The sequence below is a fragment of the Harpia harpyja genome, chromosome 14 (genome assembly GCF_026419915.1).
Source record: "Harpia harpyja isolate bHarHar1 chromosome 14, bHarHar1 primary haplotype, whole genome shotgun sequence".
Lineage (NCBI taxonomy): Eukaryota > Metazoa > Chordata > Aves > Accipitriformes > Accipitridae > Harpia > Harpia harpyja.
In genome coordinates this window covers 35,741,254-35,759,104 of record NC_068953.1, presented here as the reverse complement: position 1 = coordinate 35,759,104, position 17,851 = coordinate 35,741,254, and the positions used below count along the sequence as shown (strand labels likewise).

The following is a 17,851-nucleotide window of genomic DNA, read 5'->3' as shown; positions in this document are numbered from 1 at the left end:
TCTCAGGCAAGAGTAGCGATGACTCCTCATTTTCCTTCAGCTGCTTTTGCGAGTGATACCTCTGCTCTGAGACACGGAGATCTGCAGCACGGTAGTAGCAAGGGAGGAAATGAACTGCGATTGTCACTTCTGATGGGTGAAGAATTACAAAATCAGCTGAATTCTTGTAAAAGGGATCCAGCTTGGTTAAGGCTTTCTTAAAGTATGATTTCATTGTGAATAACAATAATAAATTCCAGGAGTGTCCCACATATAGGTATTCTCTAAAATGTAGTTGTTGTTATGAGATAGGAAATAATGTCTGACATAGTGTTTGGTCCTACTGTTTGCTACCTGACAGTTCTGTGTAAAAAAACCCTGCTTTTGAGGTTGCTATTTATTTGAAAGCTGGGAAGGGCACTGTTTGGACTTTCTTTTTCTACATTTTGAGTTAATTTATTACACTATGGAGGGGAAGGACCTCCTGACCTTCACTCGGGACTCTTCTGTTGTACCTGTTAAGAGGGAATGAAGGTAATCCTAATTTGTTCTTGGCATCTAAAGGCTGCTGATTCCCACCCCTTGTTCTATTAAATGAAGTCAGCTAAATTAAAAAAATCTGCATGCTGCTATTCATGAATAATCTGCAGTGCATTGCTTTGTGTCATCAGTCATTTCTAAATGCTTAGTTATTGTTTAGATGTTTTGCTCATATAATCCTTTGCAGTCTGTTACCTTACAGACTTTATGTTTTTGAGTTTGTATTATCTTTGCTTTAAACTTTGTCTGGTTAATTTAAGCCGAGAAAGGTTAATTTCATCCATGTGATAATGTTAATTTGTTGCTTTGGTGAAGTTTTTGAGGAACTTTATTATTGTTATTAGGAACTAAATCTCCTTCTTTTCCTAGCCTTAAAAAAACCAACCAAACAACAACAAAAAAAACCCCTGACCTCAGAGTTTCACAAGTATCAACAGTAACAATTTACAAGGTATTGTGATACTAGTACAGTGGCAGTATGATCGAGGTTAAGATTGATAATTCATTCTTTATACTTGCACAGTTCATGGCCTCTGTCAAGATTCAAAATTCATGTCTCCATCTGGTATATTCCATGATGTTGAAACCAAAAGTCCACTGTATGAAATAAGAATGTCATCCTTAGAGTGAAGGCATTTACCAGTTTAACCTGATTGTAGTAGAATTTGCAACAAAGAGGCAATATGTTCTTTGTTCCTCTGAGCTTTCTGTTTTCTCCTGTTTGTATTTCTAAGTGTTTGCAAGCTGTGTTTTTGTTTTCCCTTGGATATATTGTATATTGATTGTAGTGGATCCTACTAGCACTCCTGGATAACTTTTTTATAGGTATATTTTCTTTAGAACCATTACAGATGCACAGGCTGTCTGCAGAGATTTGCTGCCTCATTTGGAGGAAACCCAAGATGAAGGCATAGAGCCAACAGGTAAGCATGCAAAAGATGATCCTTGGAAATTTGAGCTCTTGTTATAAATGTAATTTTTGTATCTATTCTAGCATGTTATGACTGACAATTTTTCAGGGCTGGGATAAAGAGAGACAGCCAGAAATAAAATAAACTTAAGAGAATCAGGGCAACTGAAAAATTTTCGGGAGGCTTTTGTAAACTTGCATGAATTCAATAGTTTCTCCCATTTTTTTTTCTGTATTTGAGGTGATTACTAGATAAAAGTGAAAAATAGCCTGATCCCATGGAAAAGCATACCAATTCTTTTGCTACCTTTGGCATCACAGCCTACTTACCGGCTGTCAACTACTGAGGATTTGGCATACTGTGTAATAACTGGAGACTGTAAAGGATTATCTATGCTTTGGTCAGTTCTGTGTTGCATTGTAGCATATGCATACTACTGTAATTTTAAACTAATTGCAGTGGTAAATTAACCTAGTTGTGCTATCTTGTGGCTTAAAGGAGGTTTACTAGCAGAACTTTCTGAGGTTCTTTGGAAGATTTGCAGCCCTGAGGGAGCTCCCTGTTGCCTTGGTGAGGCTGCTACTGGCATCTGAATTTGCTCATTTAAACAGGGAATATTTGTTCTATGAGACAATTGGAGCAATGACTGCAAGTGGATTTTGAAGAAATAACAGATCTATGTAGGAGTCTCACATGCAGACTTTATACATATGTATATGCATAAGCATATACCTGTATGCCTATATATTTATTTTAAAAAAGGCAATTCTTTGATACACAACAGGCTTCTTTCCAAGAATTGAACTGCTAGCCATTTGTTTGGTTTTTTTTTTCAATAAGCAGGAAATAAATTTGGATGGATAAAGGTGATAACTAGCTTCTGTTTTCAAATTTTCAGGGTATTTTATCAAACTATTTGAGACACATGTTATATACGTAGATTATTACTGAGGCTGTGACTGTGCAGAGTACTTGCTTGTGTGCTCATGAAGGCTCTGACCTATTTTTCTAAGAATTTATCTGGGACGCTGGTTACTGCTGTCAGCTATCTACCCTGCTTCTCTCCCAGAGGTTGCTGCTGGCTGCAGTTTAGAGTAATATGCTGGGCTGTAAACCACAATGCTCAGGAAGGAATGCACATGCCATTCAGCCACTCCTGCAGAGGTGACCACAGCCTCTGGAAGAAAGGTGAGGTGAACAACTGAGGGTAGAAGTCATTCCAGCTGTTCTGTCATAATTTTCCTGCAAACACAAGTCACACCTTATCCATTTTAATTAAGCAGTTCCTTTATTTGTGTTTAGATATGTTTCTAAGTTGATGAATCAGGAGCTTACAATTTAAGCTAGCCTTCATCTTTTATTTTACTTTGGGAATCTGTGGCACTACTTGTTATCCATTTAAATGAGAAGCAGTGTTTGACTTGGAAACATCACACAGTTATGCAGATGCTGAGTGGTAAAGTGAGGACTGAATGTCAAAAACTTGTCCCAAAAAAATCTTTTGGGAAAAGGAAGCTCAGTGTCTAGTTGCGGTGGGTCTGCTTTGTATATCAAGAGAGAAGAAGGAGATTCTGATGTTTTCTAGTTGTGCAGAACTGTCTTTCTCATTTTATAGTTGATACATTCTCCAACCTCAGGAGTAAATTTGTCTAATGAGGATGGTGGATTGTTCTGGAATTTTTTCCCCATTCTTTTCCACCAATTTATAGAAGCTCATCTCTGTGGAACCAGGCCAGATATTGTTTTTTCTAATGCATATGTAAATGCAGAGTAACCTTACCGTTGGCAGCAAGCATTATATTGGCTTAAAACTAGTGTTAAGTTAAAAGAGAACTCATTCATGCTGGTTTTGTACTGATGGAATTGCGAAACAATTTATGTTGGAAAAGACCACTGGAAGGCAACTAGTCTAGCTTTCTGCTCATAGGAGGGCTCGTGGCTTTGTTCAGCTGAGTTTTGAAAACCTCCAAGGATGGAGCTTCCACAGCCTCTAAGTCCCTCTTCTTAGGCTGTCACCTGAATTGTGAAATTATTTTTCTCTATCCAGCAAGAATTTTCCTTTCTGCAGCTCATGTCCATTGCAGCTTGTTCTTCTGCTGCGTGCCTCTGAGAAAAATCTGTTGTCTTTATAGCACCTCCCTTCAGTCTGTGGCAGACTGGAGTTACATTCATTCTTTATCTTCTCTACATTGAAAAAAACTGGCTCTTTTAGGGGCTTCTCATACATGGTATACTCCAGGTCCCTGACCATCTGGGAGTCTCTCTTCTGGGCTTGCTGCAATTTGTCAGGATCTCTCTCTTGCACTGGGGCTTCCAAAGCTGCACACTGCTTCAGGTGCACCCTCATGAGTACTGAGTAGGGGGAAATAATCACTTTCCTTGATCTGCAGGCTACGATCGTCCTAATGCAGCTCAGGATGTAGTTAGCCTTTATCTCCACTGGGACGTACTACTGACTCCCATTCGACTTGTCCACCAGGAACCACAGGGTGTTTTCTGCTAAGCCAGCTGGCATCCAGTCTGTGCTGTTGTATGGGGTTATGGTACCCTGAGTGCAAGACTTATGTTCACCCTTGTTGAGCTTTGAGGTTTATGTCAGCCCATTCTTCCAATTTGCTGAGGTCCATCTGAATGGCAGCCCTGCCTTTTGGCGTGTTGGCCAATTCCCCAAGTCATCTTTGAAGCTGGTGAGGGTGCACTCTATTGTCCCAAGACAATAATGCAGTCATTAAACAGTATCATTCTCAGGACTAACCCCTGAAGAATGTCACTTGTAATTGATGGCTAGCTAGACTTAGAAATGTTGACCACTGTTCTGGAAGCCTAATTATCCTGCCAATTTTTTATCCACCTGTTACTCCAACTCCATCCGGTCCAAACCTTCCAAGGATGCTGGAGAAGACCTTGTTAAAGACCTTGTTAAAGGTAAAGTAAACAACATGCCATTGCTCTCCCCATCTCAAAGCCAGTCATCTCATCATGGAAGGCAGTTGGGTTGGATTTACCAAGGCCAAATCAAGTCTGTCCATTCTGGCTGGTCTCAGTCACCATTTTATAGCTCAAAACGATTTCTAGGAGAGTTTGTTCTATAGTCTTTCCATGGACTGAGGTGAGTCTGATTGGCCTTTAGTTATTTGAATCCTCTTTCTTCCCCTTTTTGAAAACAGGTGTGACATTTGCCTTTCTTGTCATGGGGACCTTACCAGATTGCCATGCTTTTTCAAACATGATGGAGAGAAGCCTTGCGATGACTTTGGCCTGGTCTCTCAGTGTACATACACTCTGAAGCACCCCACCTGGGCCCATCGACTTTTTTGTATGTGTCCAGTTTGCATAAGTGGTCCCTACTTAGATCTTCCTCTGCTGTTGTAGGTAAAAGTTCTCGCCTGCCACTAGGCACAGAAACCCAGGAAGCCTAATCTTGCCAGTGAAGACCAAGGTGAAGGCGGCACTGAGTAGATGAGCCCTTTTCATTTTCTATGTCAGTAAGTTCCCACGATATCCTTGGTTCTCCTTTTGGCTGCCAGTGTACCTGTAGAAGCCCTTCTCATGGCTGTTCACATCACTCACCAATTTCAATTCCAGCTGAGTTTTGACTTTGCATTCTGCATGCCTGGGCAATGTTTCTGTAGTGATGTTTCCTTCTGATTGCACCCTCCATATGCTTCCATTTTGGTGCATCGTAATCAGTCTTAGAAGCATCAGTATTGTTATGAAGCTTATTTTGTACTCGTCCTGATGTACCACTCCCTCCACGTCAGTTTATAGAGGGATTCTTTGGAGGATATCTTATTTCTCTGATCCACTTTGGTAGTAGTTTACTGATGTGAAGAGCAGTATATTTTATTGCAATTCATAAATGTTCCCTTTTCCTCCAATGGAAAAGGTACAGGTTTCCATGAACTGAAATATTTGTGTGTGTTTTGGCTAATTTAAAAAGATTTCCGCTATTTATTCAGTCTTTTCTGTTTGAGAGTTTAAAGTTACATGTTTATTGTGGGAAAAATGATAATACAGCAGGAAACTCTTCTCCTCTCCCAGCTGTGGCAAGGCAAGCATCAGGAAGCTGGTTACTGTGTTTTTTTTTAAAAGAATCACTATGTATATATTCTGGCTAATACAGTCAGGTTCGCTTGAAACTCAGAAGTTCTGTACTTCTGTGTAATCTGTTCATTGGCACAAGGGGAAGTTTGACACAGATGCCAAGCTGTCAGGCTCCAACCTGCGCGTACTCAGCTCCAGCTTTTACTAAAAAGAAGTTAAGCTTTCAGGGCCACAGATATCTTGAAGAAAATTAAAAATAAAGGGTGAGAGGAGGAATGATGTATTTGTGTTGTCAGCAGAAAGTGATGGCATCATAGCTGTGGAATCTGGGATGATGACTGTCTGTCAGAAATGCCTCCAGCAAAGAGCTGAATACCTTCTCTCCTCATTAGAGCAGAGTGATGTTTTGCAGGAACAGGCATATAATCAAGATACTGTTTTGTGAGTTAAATCTGAATCAGTTTCAAGCAGAAGTTAAATTATTGTTTTAGTTCCTGCTTCTCAGGGCACACTAGGGAGTATCACTTGGAGTTACTCAGGTCATGCAGCAGGGCCATTCCACAATCAGCCTGTCTGTTTGCTTACCTGTCTGAAAGGTGACCTTGGTTCTTTTGCATTTTATATAGCTCTCAGAATTGTTCTTCCATAAACATCAGAATTCATTTACATTCCCAAATTCATTCTGGCAGTCACCAGGATACTTGCAGGTCAGGTAGTGAACAGAGAGGTTTCATTCATAGATTAGCTTTAAACTGTAGGATTAGTCTATTTCTTTTTCATTTATTTGTTTTAAAACGAGTACACAGCCTCCTTCATACATCCCAGAGGTCCAGCAGTTTCAGCCAGACTGATTATTCATGCAAAAAAAATACATGGACTTGCTATTTGTTTGTCTGTTTAAAATAATTTTTGGTATCTGGGCTGGGAGAGACATCCTGTACCATGTCACAACTGTTCAGTCATACATGGTGGAAAGGAGTAACAATTGGCTGATAAAAATACAAAAATTGTAATGTGTTTATGTTGTGTATTATTTCAGACTTGGTGGAAAATATTTGAATAACAAATGTACTTTTATAAATCAGTATTCACATGTAAATGGTTCACAAGTCTACAATTGTATTGTAAAAGATCAGTTGAAAACTTTCAAAGTGTTTTTTAAGTAACTGGGTTTTTTTCTCCTGTAAAGTTTCTTGTTGAAAATTTACACTTTAGTGGGAAAACTGCACACCTAAAATCCAAAATATTTAGATCAGCTGTCCTTAGAGCAATTTCTAAGACAAACTGCAGTACAGTCATCCTGTTATACACTATATTTATGAGACTACTCTGAGCCATCCTTTACTTCAGCAGCAAAGACAGTGAATCATCGAAAACTTCCTCTCATCATGTAATTTGGTCTTGGAGGAGAATGATATGGGGAAAGAAAAACACTTGAAGAGGCTCAAAGAGTGACAGTCAAGACTACCTATCTGAATAAGATCTCTGCTGTTTTTTCTTTTATCTGACAAAATAGTCATCTTTAAGAGCAAATCTTTTCTCACCATCTCTGACCTTCAGTGAATTCATATGAAGGACATGAGCCAAGCTCACACATAAGTGAATGAAAAAGCATTTTGGGTACAAAGTATAATGCAGGTAGCAGGAGTTACTGGAAGAAAGAGGAAAGGAACAAATATTCTTCTTTGCTTGCATATAGGGGACTTCCAGTGGCATTAAGTACTTTGAGCTGGAATGCCGTTTTATTTTTTCTTCTGCTGTCTGTAAACCTACGGGTGTATAATGTACCAACGCTAATAGTGTATTTAAAGGATCTTTATTCTGATTTCCACTTTGGCGTTAGGTGGTACTGAGTTCATTTCCAGCCTTGACATTGCAGTTTAACTTTCAGATGCTAGTGAGGCAGAGCACCTATTTTGCTTTTCCCAAAGTTTACAATCGATTCGTTCAGTATTAGCCAGGCGTTCTTTCCCAGGCTCTTTCTGAGAAGAACAAGCCCCCTGCTCAAAATCCCTCTGCAAACTGACAGCAGAATATATTGTTCATGTTCTACTGTTTTTACAAATTCTATGGGATAGCAGAGTTAGATCTTTAGAATTATTTGGCTTATCTAGATTTAGGAACTGGTTTTAGATTTAAGTTCTACCTGCAAATATATGCAAGAACAGACACTGAATGGGTGTTCAAGTTTACATTCCTTTGTGATATATATTGTATATTATTAAGGTGATTCACTGAGTCTCTGTGAAACTGATTCTGTTCTTAGTCTTTCGTATGAATCAAAGATGCCTTTTTGACACCAGAAAAAACTGCATAAGGAAAAGCAAAAGGAGACCCAGTTTCAAAGTACATTTTTGGTTTCTGTGTATAGATATTGCAGTGATTTGATTGATTTTTCACTCTTCTCTGTGGAAACTATTATGTTATCTACTGTACGTCTGCAGTGAAAAGTAGTAATTAAGCTACTTTTGTAATGTTATTGTAGGAATGTTGCTAATGTTTTCAGTTCCCTTGAAGAGAGATGTTCTGTTCAAGAGCATTTTTTATAATACATGGACTAGAATGTTGTATTTTAACTCTGGTACGATTTTGTTTTCAACAGAGCAGTTACCCACCTGTGCCCAACTACACCTGCAATCCCTGCTATCTTTGATGGTTTAGAAGCCAGAACATCTATACAAAGTTTTTTGTCTGGGCTTTGGTGTGTCACTGCAGAAAATAAGCATTTGGATTAATGCTAGCTTCTGTATCTGACAGGTCTTATCTCTTATCCTTTTCACACCAGGATTGGGGTTAAGTGCAGAAACACCTGCTTTGCCTTCACTACTCATAAAATATTTGTTGGGTGCCACTGTTTACACTCCCATAAAGTTTGTCCGTCTATTACCCAGAATCCTTCATAGCTACTTGTTTTCTAAACTGTCTGGATTTATGATGCCCTTCCTCCACTGACCTAAGCAAAACTCCACACCTATGTTTTGAAAATCATTATATTAGCACTGCAAGCGACCTGTGGAATATCCAAAAAGGACTGTCGTGGTTTAACCCCAGCCAGCAACTAAGCACCATGCAGATGCTCGCTCACTCCCTCCCCAGTGCGATGGAGAAGAGAATCGGAAAAGAGTAAAACTTGTGGGTTGAGATAAAGACAGTTTAATAGGACAGAAAGGAAGAAAATAACAACAATAATAATAGTAGTAGTAATAAAATGGCAATAATAATAATAAAAGGTTTGGAATATACAAAACAAGTGATGCACAATGCAATTGCTCACCACTTGCCAACCAATGCCTAGTTAGTTCCTGAGTGGTGATCCGCCCCATGCCCCGGCCCAACTCAGCCAAAACCAGGACAGCAATTTACACATGGAAAAAATGAAGGCATGTGGAGATTAAGCAGCTTTATTTTTATTTACTGCTGTCATTGTTACTTTCTGTTTGTCAAGAGAACAAATGCAAGACTGCGAGTCAGGAACATTAATCCTGGATTGAAACACATAACAGCTTTGACTGCTCAGTTCACTTTTTGCACCAGGGTTTTTATCTCCTTACCTGGAAAGAGGCAGAAAGGTGAATTTCTGCCCCCCCCCCCCCCCCCAAATGCTCTGCACATGCCAGGATATAGCATGGGGCAGTGAAATCTTCAGAAATAGTTTCATGGAATACTGGCAGCAAACTAGACTGGTTTGGGTATTTTTCAGTTTAGTAGTTGTACTTCATCAGCTGATTATGAATGAGCTTTTCTACACAGCTAAGTAATGAAACTTCTTTTGCTGCAAGAGAAAGTTGGTTTTGTTTTGGGGGTTTTTTTTGGTTGTTTTTTTTTAATGTATGTTTGTGAGGTTACAATAGCTTGCTGTGCCTCTGGCTATCTGTGCAGTTTGCAAGTCTGACTTGAGGGAGGCTGCAAGTCTGTTCTAAAGCACTCATGTGGATCCAGCTATGGTTGATGTGTTCATATATTGCAAGAAATGCTCAGAGAGTTTCCAGGCCCTCTGTGAAGCAATTAGAGGAATAGCATTTGAGAGGGATGTAAAGCATGTTGTACTTTTGAACACTCCACTACTGCTTTTTTTGGCCACTGAGGTACCAGGAAACAGTATAGATAGTAGCTGAGCTTTCTTTGCAGTTTTTGCTTTCCGTAAGTGTGGTAAAAGACAATCGTGCTTATTAACTTGTATCAGAAACTTCAAAAAGTCGTATTTTCTGTAACTTTTAATTCTGACAAACCTAAGCTCTTTGGTCTGAAATTTTCCACCAGCTCTCTGTAGAATATATATTTTTTGATGTTTATGCTAAAAATATTTCTTCATTTATGAAAGTAAATCTAAGGGAACAACTGTTGTTCTTAAAATGTTCTTGTACTATTTTGTTCAGAAGTATGGGAACTAATTGTTTGATAGGGGAGTTGTGAGTGGTTTTTTTGTCTTCCTTGTGAGAATTCACCTAAATCTTGCCAACTTACTAAACCCTAGATTCTCTAAGGAGTTTATTTATACTGAGCCTGCTCCTTGCTGGGTTTGCAAGAGCCAAGTAGAATCTTTCAGACAGTCATTTCTTGTGAATGCCAGGGACTGCCTCCTGTCCTTGGCACCAGTGGGGAGAGCCAGGTGACATTAGTTGGTGCTCCATGTCTGTGTCCTGTCAAGCAAGGGGAGGAAAAATATAGGGGGGAAAAAAGTGGATGGTAGAAAGACAGGGTGAGGAAGGCAAGAGCAAAAGAAGGTGAAAGATGATGTGGAAATAGGGCAGGACAGATGTGAGTGGAGTGGATGTACGTGCTAGGACGCAGGGCAGATGACCAAGGAAGAAAACTGTGGGAAGTAGTGGAGAACAGGGGCAGGGTGAAGGAGAATAGCTGGAGGGAAAGGAGGGAGGAAAGAGCTATGACAAGGAAAAGGAGCTTGGATGCTGAACAGGGACAGAGGTTTCGGGTCTTTCGGATCTCTGTACCCTTCCTATTCACCAGCTCAAGGAGTAGTGGGTTGTACAGGGCTGAGCATGGGCAAACATTCTTCTGGAATTGGTGGTGTACCTGTAACACACAGAAGACCAGCATAATTCTGTACGGTGGCACTTTTATTCAAGATGCAGAATAAAGTGTAAGAAATAAAGATTTCTCTTTCTATGTGGCATATTTGATAGTTATAAAATTGGAAAGCCCTTCTCTCAAAAGGTGAGAAGTGCCAGAGTTGTGCTTAGTCCTGCAGTCTTTTTTCAATTGTCTTGTCTTTTGGTACACAGTCACATTGTATTTTTCAGTGATAGAATACCTTTATGATAATGCTTTACTTTCCAGGGTCTCTGTGGACTTCCTTTGCTGATGGCAGAGTCAGACTGAGAATAGATAACTCATGTCCGCAGACTCCCATAACAGTTCATCAGATGTTCAAAGAGAGCCTAGAAAAATACGGATCCCTTAATGCTTTGGCCAGCAAAAAGAATGGAAAATGGGAGAAGATAACTTTTTCAGAGTATTATTGCCTCTCCAGGAAAGCAGCCAAGAGCTTCTTGAAGGTAGGTACAGGAAACAAAACCAATTTGGCTTTCTCCCTTTGTCTCCTTAAAAACAAAACAAAAAAAACCACACCACCCCAAAAACACAATATAAGAGGCTTTTCCCATTAATTGAAGAACAGCAGTCATATTCTTTATTGAAATAATAACGATGAAAATTGGTTTTGGTCAAAGACACTACTGTGAAGGGAAATCGACTGTGAGTGGAGAGCTGCTGTGTTACTGTCTCACTGGGGCATGGGTACAAAGCTCAGCATAAGGCCTTAAGATTAAAAAAAGAAAAATAGGTGAAAGCAGCACTGTCATGAATTTGGTGAGATAAAGACAAAATTTTAAAACATTATAAACATAGGGTAAGATTAGTACTCATTATGCTCTTGTTCATATTGAAAAGTTCTGTTTTTCGGGCCTTTCTGGACAGCAGAGCTCAGCCAGACAGGAGAAGGTAGTGGAAAGTTTAGATCATGTTAATTACTGATAAATACTGGTTTTGCTGTGGATGTCAACACAGAGATGTTCTGGACATGTCTTGTCAATACCGAAATAATAAATAAATCAAAACTTTCCATGGTTTATATTTGTGTGTATGTTTTCATGCCATATGTTTCTCTCCAGTGTGCCTATATTATATAAACTTACGCTTATTATTTTTAAGCTTGGTCTTGAACGATTCCACGGTGTGGCAATCCTTGGATTTAATTCTCCAGAATGGTTCATCTCAGCTGTTGGAGCTGTTTTTGCTGGGTAAGATTTTTTTGTTTGATTTTGTGGGGGATTTGGGGATTTCTGTCTTGCTAGGTCTGGAAATGTAGCTGTCGTGGTTAACCCCAGCCAGCAACTAAGCACCATGAAGATGCTCGCTCACTCCCCCCCCCACCTCACCCCCCGCCCCGTCCCAGTGGGATGGGGGAGAGAATTGGAAAGAAGTAAAACTCATGGGTTGAGATAAAGACAGTTGATTAGGACAGAAAGGAAGAAAATAATAATAATAATAGGAACGTACAAAACAAGTGATGCATGATGCAGTTGCTCACCACTTGCCAACTGATGACCAGTTAGTTCCCAAGCAGCGATCTGCCCATCCTGACCAACTCCCCCCAGTTTATGTACTTGGCATGACGTCACACGGTATGGAATATCCCTTTGGCCAGTTTGGGTCAGCTGTCCTGGCTGTGTCCCCAGGACAGCTTGTGCCCCTCCAGCCTTCTTGCTGGCTGGGGATAAGAGCTGAAAAATCCTTGACTTAGTCTAAACACTACTTAGCAACAACTGAAAACATGAGTCTGTTATCAACATTATTCTCATACTAAATCCAAAACTTAACACTATAACCAGCTACTAGGAAGAAAATTAACTCTATCCCAGCCGAAACCAGGACAGTAGCAAATTGGTATTTGGTGTCATATCTTGGAAGTTGCGCTGCAGCTGATTAGTGTGTTCAGCGACCTACTGGAGTCTCATAGCTTTCAGTATATCCAAAATAGTCCAGACACTCATAAATTGATCCTGTTTGCTATGGGCTTAGCTGTGACAGTCACACAGAAGCTATTGTACAGTATCTTAGCACTGGAAGATGTGGGAAACAGATGAGACTCCCAGTTTTATATTAATGATACTTGTCTACAGCAAGATACGTGCAAGTAGATGAAGTGACAGATAAATACTAACTAGCCTGATTCCTTCTCTCCTGATACCTGCTCATACAAATGGATCTTACCTCTTAAGCTCTTTCTGTCCCAGTGAAATTCAAATTGGTATCTGTGTGCAGCTTGAACAGAAACAGGACATAAGTGGTTTTGTTTACCACTTCCTGAGCTAACTCTTGTGTAGCCTCAAGTGGCTTAAAATGCTGAATCCTAACATACAGCATCTTCTACTGAATAGAGTTCAGAGATTAGTTTTTGCAATGTGCATATATCGGAGATATTAATGTATATCTGAATACTTGAAACAAACGTGACAGCTGTGCTGCTGTTTACTTCCACATCTTCATATTCTTTCAGCTTCCATCTGATCTTTGATTATTATTCTCTTTTTTGATACTAAGTACATGTGTATGTGTGTGTATGTATATAAATATATGTTCTTTTATATATATACACACGTATAAACATATATATGGTTTTTTTTTTTGATACAGAGGAATTGTCACAGGAATATATACAACCAATTCTCCAGAGGCCTGCCACTACATTGCTCATGACAGCAAAACCAATATCATGGTTGTGGAAAATCGGAAACAACTGGACAAGATAATGCAGGTACAAGGTGGCTGAATGGTTACTTAAAAGCCATAATTTTCCCATTTCTCGATGCTGTTATGGGTCCCAGATACCATATTCACTATCTGTGTTGTGAAACCTTTCATGGGAGTGTTCTTATTCGAAAATCTGGTATCTGGTGTTTAAGCTCTTGCGTAGCTTGCAGCTCTGTTCTCTCTATAGTGTCTGTGGCTTGTATCTAAGCAGTTCTGATTTTCTCCAGCAGAGAGCTCACTGGCTGGTTCACTGCAAACTGTGCTGGAAAAAAACCCACATTTTGATCCCATGTTTATAATGAGACCACTTGATTCTGTTTGGAAAAGCACAGACCACTTGAATGGAAGAGATTAGGATGATGCAAGTTTGTAAAGGCCAGCCATTTAAATATTAAGGATGTTAGTGTTCAGAATTTCCTCTTTACAAAATGTAATCTTTTCCTGCTTGTAAAATTAACCATTAAGGCTGTTGAGTTTACTGCGCTTAGATAGCATGATGGTTGATGTGACATAGACTTTAGTGAGAAAGGAGGACGCTCTTTAAGTGAATGGTCACAATTTTGACAAAAGTCTTTGGCAGCTTTGAGTGGGTTTCTGCAAGGGTGCCAGATTGAAAGACCAACTTGACAGAAAGATCCCTATTGCATGACTTGCAGGAAGAGCACAGGGCAGCTCCCTGGGAAGGGCTTCTCTGTCAGTAAGATGTTGAGGGAGGTCTGTGGCTCGAGATGAGTTGTCAAACTTGCACCAAACTGCACTGTTTGCTGAAACAGGGGGGTCCTCCATGATGGAGTTTTCTGCCAAAAACATGTACCTGCCAGAGAGAAAATATCCATGGATTTTTTTCAAATGTATTTCATATAAGTTATACATTAATTACTTTGTATTTTGTAGTTGTGTTTTATATGTGATTTGGAGGAAGAGAGATTTTTACAAGTATTCTGGAAAAACATACTATCAGACAAGCCTTCTTGCAGTGTCATTGACTAAATACAAGGGTATACTGTCATGAAGGTGGAGAGAAGAATATAAATTGAAGAATTCGAGGGATTTGATTCATACACATTTCTATCTAGAAAAAGAAAAGACAGGTCTGGCCAGCACTGCTTTATCCAGCTGAGGGTTTTTTGAAACTTTTTTTTTTTCTGGAAGAAAATAATGACTGAAATAATAATGTTTCAATTGTTAACCTTCTAATAATATATGTGTACCATCAAGCCACTGCTTTTATATTAGCGCAGATTGATCAAGTCAGTTCAAAATGTGATTAATTCAAAGGCATCTATGAGGCACTGGGTCCCACAAATTTCAGTGAAATGAATGTTCTCTGCAGGCCATGCAAAGCAGAGAAAGAGCTACCTCAGGCAGCAGCCATTGCTGTATGCCTGTAAGCCTGCAGCTTTATATTTTTATTTATCCTTAAAATGTGCATATGGCTTCCTTTTCTTTTTTTCTTTAAGAAGGTACGACATTCTTTTAGCACTTTAACAACAGTTTTTGCTGAGGGACTTCCTCTATCTCTATTGGTAACCACAGCAGCTAGGGCCAGCTTCTGGCTTGACCTAGACTGACTGTTCCTTGATGTGCCTTTTGGTGCATTATGAGAAAGGATGCTGAGGAGCCATTTCTGGTGTATTTTTTTAAAATCTTTTGACTGAAAACAGATTTTCTAGAGCAGACTGTGTAGTGTCTCCTTTTTTCCCTCCTCCTTCTTCCCCTTCCCCCTGCCTTGTTAACCTAGTTTGTTGTGAGTTTAAGGGAGAATATTTGAGGGTGGAGGGAAACAGGAGGTTTCTTGTGACTGTCAAGCCATTACAGTTTTGGTGGTATTTTAGTGGAAAACACTCCATACAAGATATGAATAATAAATAATAAATTTGTTTTAAAAAATCCAACAGATCTGGAATCGCTTGCCACGCTTGAAAGCTGTTGTGCTATATAAGGACTCCATTCCAGAGAGACATCCAAATTTATATACGGTATGTGAATGCTAGAACAGAGTTATAATTCATGGGCTATTATTTATTTGATGAATTTCTACTATGTTTAATGTGTGGCATGTCTACCCTTTAGAATGCATTGCTGTGTTCCAGCCAAATGCATTCAAAAGCTTCATCAGCTTTTTCTGTTTAATTTACCTGTAACTTCACGTTTGATACTTGACATTTAAAATTAGAGCTACCTTGCTTAACTGTCCGTCTTGTGTCTTCCTAGCATTCTACTTGACTGGATTAACAAAACACGCATAGACTTCAGGTGGGAATGTGTACTCTCAAACGTTTAAAAATAAAAGTTGTCCACAGGTGCTAGTGAAAACTGAATTGTGGTTAGTTACACTGGATCCAAGAACATGAAAATGCTTGTGCTTTTACAGATGATAGTTGTAGTTTGTTGGCACCAAAAGTTTCTGGTGATAGGCAACAAGTGAAGAGAAATAACTACAGACTGCACAGAGGAGAGCACGTTTTCTTAATATATGTAGAATCTTCCTATCACACGGTAAAAATAAAGCAGAAAAAAGCACAAAGCCAGGACCAGAAATTTCTGAGTGGTAGAAGTCCAGCCTTTAATTTAAGAAATATGAGGACTTGAAGCAGAACAGATTTTTGTAAACATGTTATTCCAATATATTTTGAAATTATAATTGAAAATAGTTAATTAATAAGAATACAAAACCCAGCATTTTAAGTGGACTACGGATTATCAGATTTTAGGCTGAAAAACTTCAGCTGGGGAAAGAAAAAGATATTAATGAAGAGTGACCACTGTAGAAATATTTTAAAATATTTGCAGTTTTGATAATCTGAGGGGTTACTAGGCATACAAGAAAAAAGTTTTCTGCACTTGTTTTAATCATATCTTCTTTTGCTATGTTGAATAGCATATAACTTAATAATAAACACTTGCTGTTACAATACTGTATGTACTGGTATAGAGCATGCCTTGCATCTCAGTACAATAAAAAAATTGATACAAAGATGATCTTGCTATTTATATTTCTTAGTAAAAAGAATAAGCAATTAGTAAAATTAGTAAAAAGAATAGCAATTAATTCTGGAACAACATTCAGTTGCTGAAACCTGAATGTCTGAGAATCGATCTATTTCAAAACACCCCTGTTCAGGTGTCATGTTGGACACATTTTCTCAATGGAGAAGGGTAGCTGTGAGAGTGTCTGAGAGTTGCAATAGTTTATGTTGTCTAAAGGAAAAATCAGAGATCAAATCACAAAAGGCAGAAATGATTGGTTTTTATGGTAGATGTAAAGCAAACCACCCAAACCACATGCCATTTGATAAAAGGGATTTGTGTTGCAAGTTCGTGGCTAACATGTAGCGAGCAATTGCTGCAGTAAGAGCAGAGCCCCAGTTCACTGATCAGTGCATGTTTCCAGAAGGCAAATGCAAAGTCAGTAGTGTGTGTAACTGTACCTTTCACACTCTGTGGAATGAGAACACTGTCAGTTGCAGGTACTGCTCAGTAAACAAAGCCTAGGCAACAGATTCATGGTGATTAACTGATTCTAGTATGAGAAGACAGTAAGGTCAGGAAAACAGGAACAACTGCTAAGTCACATAGAAACAATTATATCCTTGACACCTCCAGACTTTCCAGGACCTAGTGAAATTGATGCAGCCACATTATGTGGGAAGGGATAGAATGTGACAAAGCCTCTACTTGCTACAGAGCTGTGCATTGTACTGCCTCTCTCTTCAAAGATGTGGTTTGTTGGAAGAAAGTATAAAACTGATGAAGAATCCTTAGGACAGCCTTGCCACCCAAGAAAAGGAAGTCTAGGTGCGACAGAGGCTAACTATTGTAACCTTCCTTAGTAGCACACTGGCAATGGCAGAGGTCTGAAGGAAACAATGAACTCCCCCTCAAGCACAGACTCTCGTTTTTTATCTCTGCTGTCCTTCGCATCATCCCCTTTACTGCTATGTGGTCCTAGATATATCTCCAAGAAATCATTGAAGAATGGAGGTGCTGCATCTTGATTTGAATAACACAGTTCTGTAGCATGGTATGAATCATCTGATTCCAATGGGAAACTGACAGTTTGGTTATTGACTTTCATAAAAAAATTTGTTATACCCTAGTTTTCTATTAGCATTGAAATCAGTGGTACACTTAGCAGCATATCAGGTGCACACAATAGAAGTATCTGGGAGCAGCTAATATAATATAGAGGATCAGGTTTACCATTCTTCTGGGCCAATTTGTGTGGCACAAAAGTCCAGCATCATAAAAGGTTTAGCTCATTCTAGACTGAGCCAAATTTGAATGGAAGTTGTGACCAGCATCATATGCTTTGTTTGCTATAAAACAGCAGATAATGATGGGTAAACATTCACACATCTAGATAATGATGCTTTTGCAAAGAAGCTTTCATCCAATTGCTTTATATTTATATATTTGTATTTAGAATGTCACAAATGTACTCTTACTTAAAAACGGTACATCCAGATTCCTTTAAATAGGACTCAAAATCATTCTAACAGTGTGAGATAGTAACAAAATTTTAACCTCTATGACTTGTCCATAGTATCCGTCTTGGGGGAGGAATAGTAGTACTGTTCCCTTCTTAGACACTCATGGCAGCA

General features: G+C 39.1%; 1 protein-coding gene across 4 annotated transcripts in view; it reads left to right on the top strand.

Annotated features, from left to right (window-relative positions):
• ACSBG1 (acyl-CoA synthetase bubblegum family member 1) overlaps positions 1-17,851 on the top strand; it is a 51,858-nt gene that overhangs the window by 22,283 nt on the left and 11,724 nt on the right. For 3 of the 4 annotated variants that reach the window (XM_052807529.1, XM_052807526.1, XM_052807525.1), the window contains exons 2-6: positions 1,360-1,442; positions 10,773-10,990; positions 11,646-11,734; positions 13,131-13,251; positions 15,146-15,226. In XM_052807529.1, the coding sequence (XP_052663489.1) occupies positions 10,859-10,990; positions 11,646-11,734; positions 13,131-13,251; positions 15,146-15,226 (423 nt within the window). In that variant the 5' untranslated portion in view covers positions 1,360-1,442; positions 10,773-10,858. Of the gene's footprint in view, positions 1-1,359; positions 1,443-2,526; positions 2,619-10,772; positions 10,991-11,645; positions 11,735-13,130; positions 13,252-15,145; positions 15,227-17,851 lie in introns of those variants that run through there. The other variant, XM_052807528.1, reaches the window with a different exon arrangement.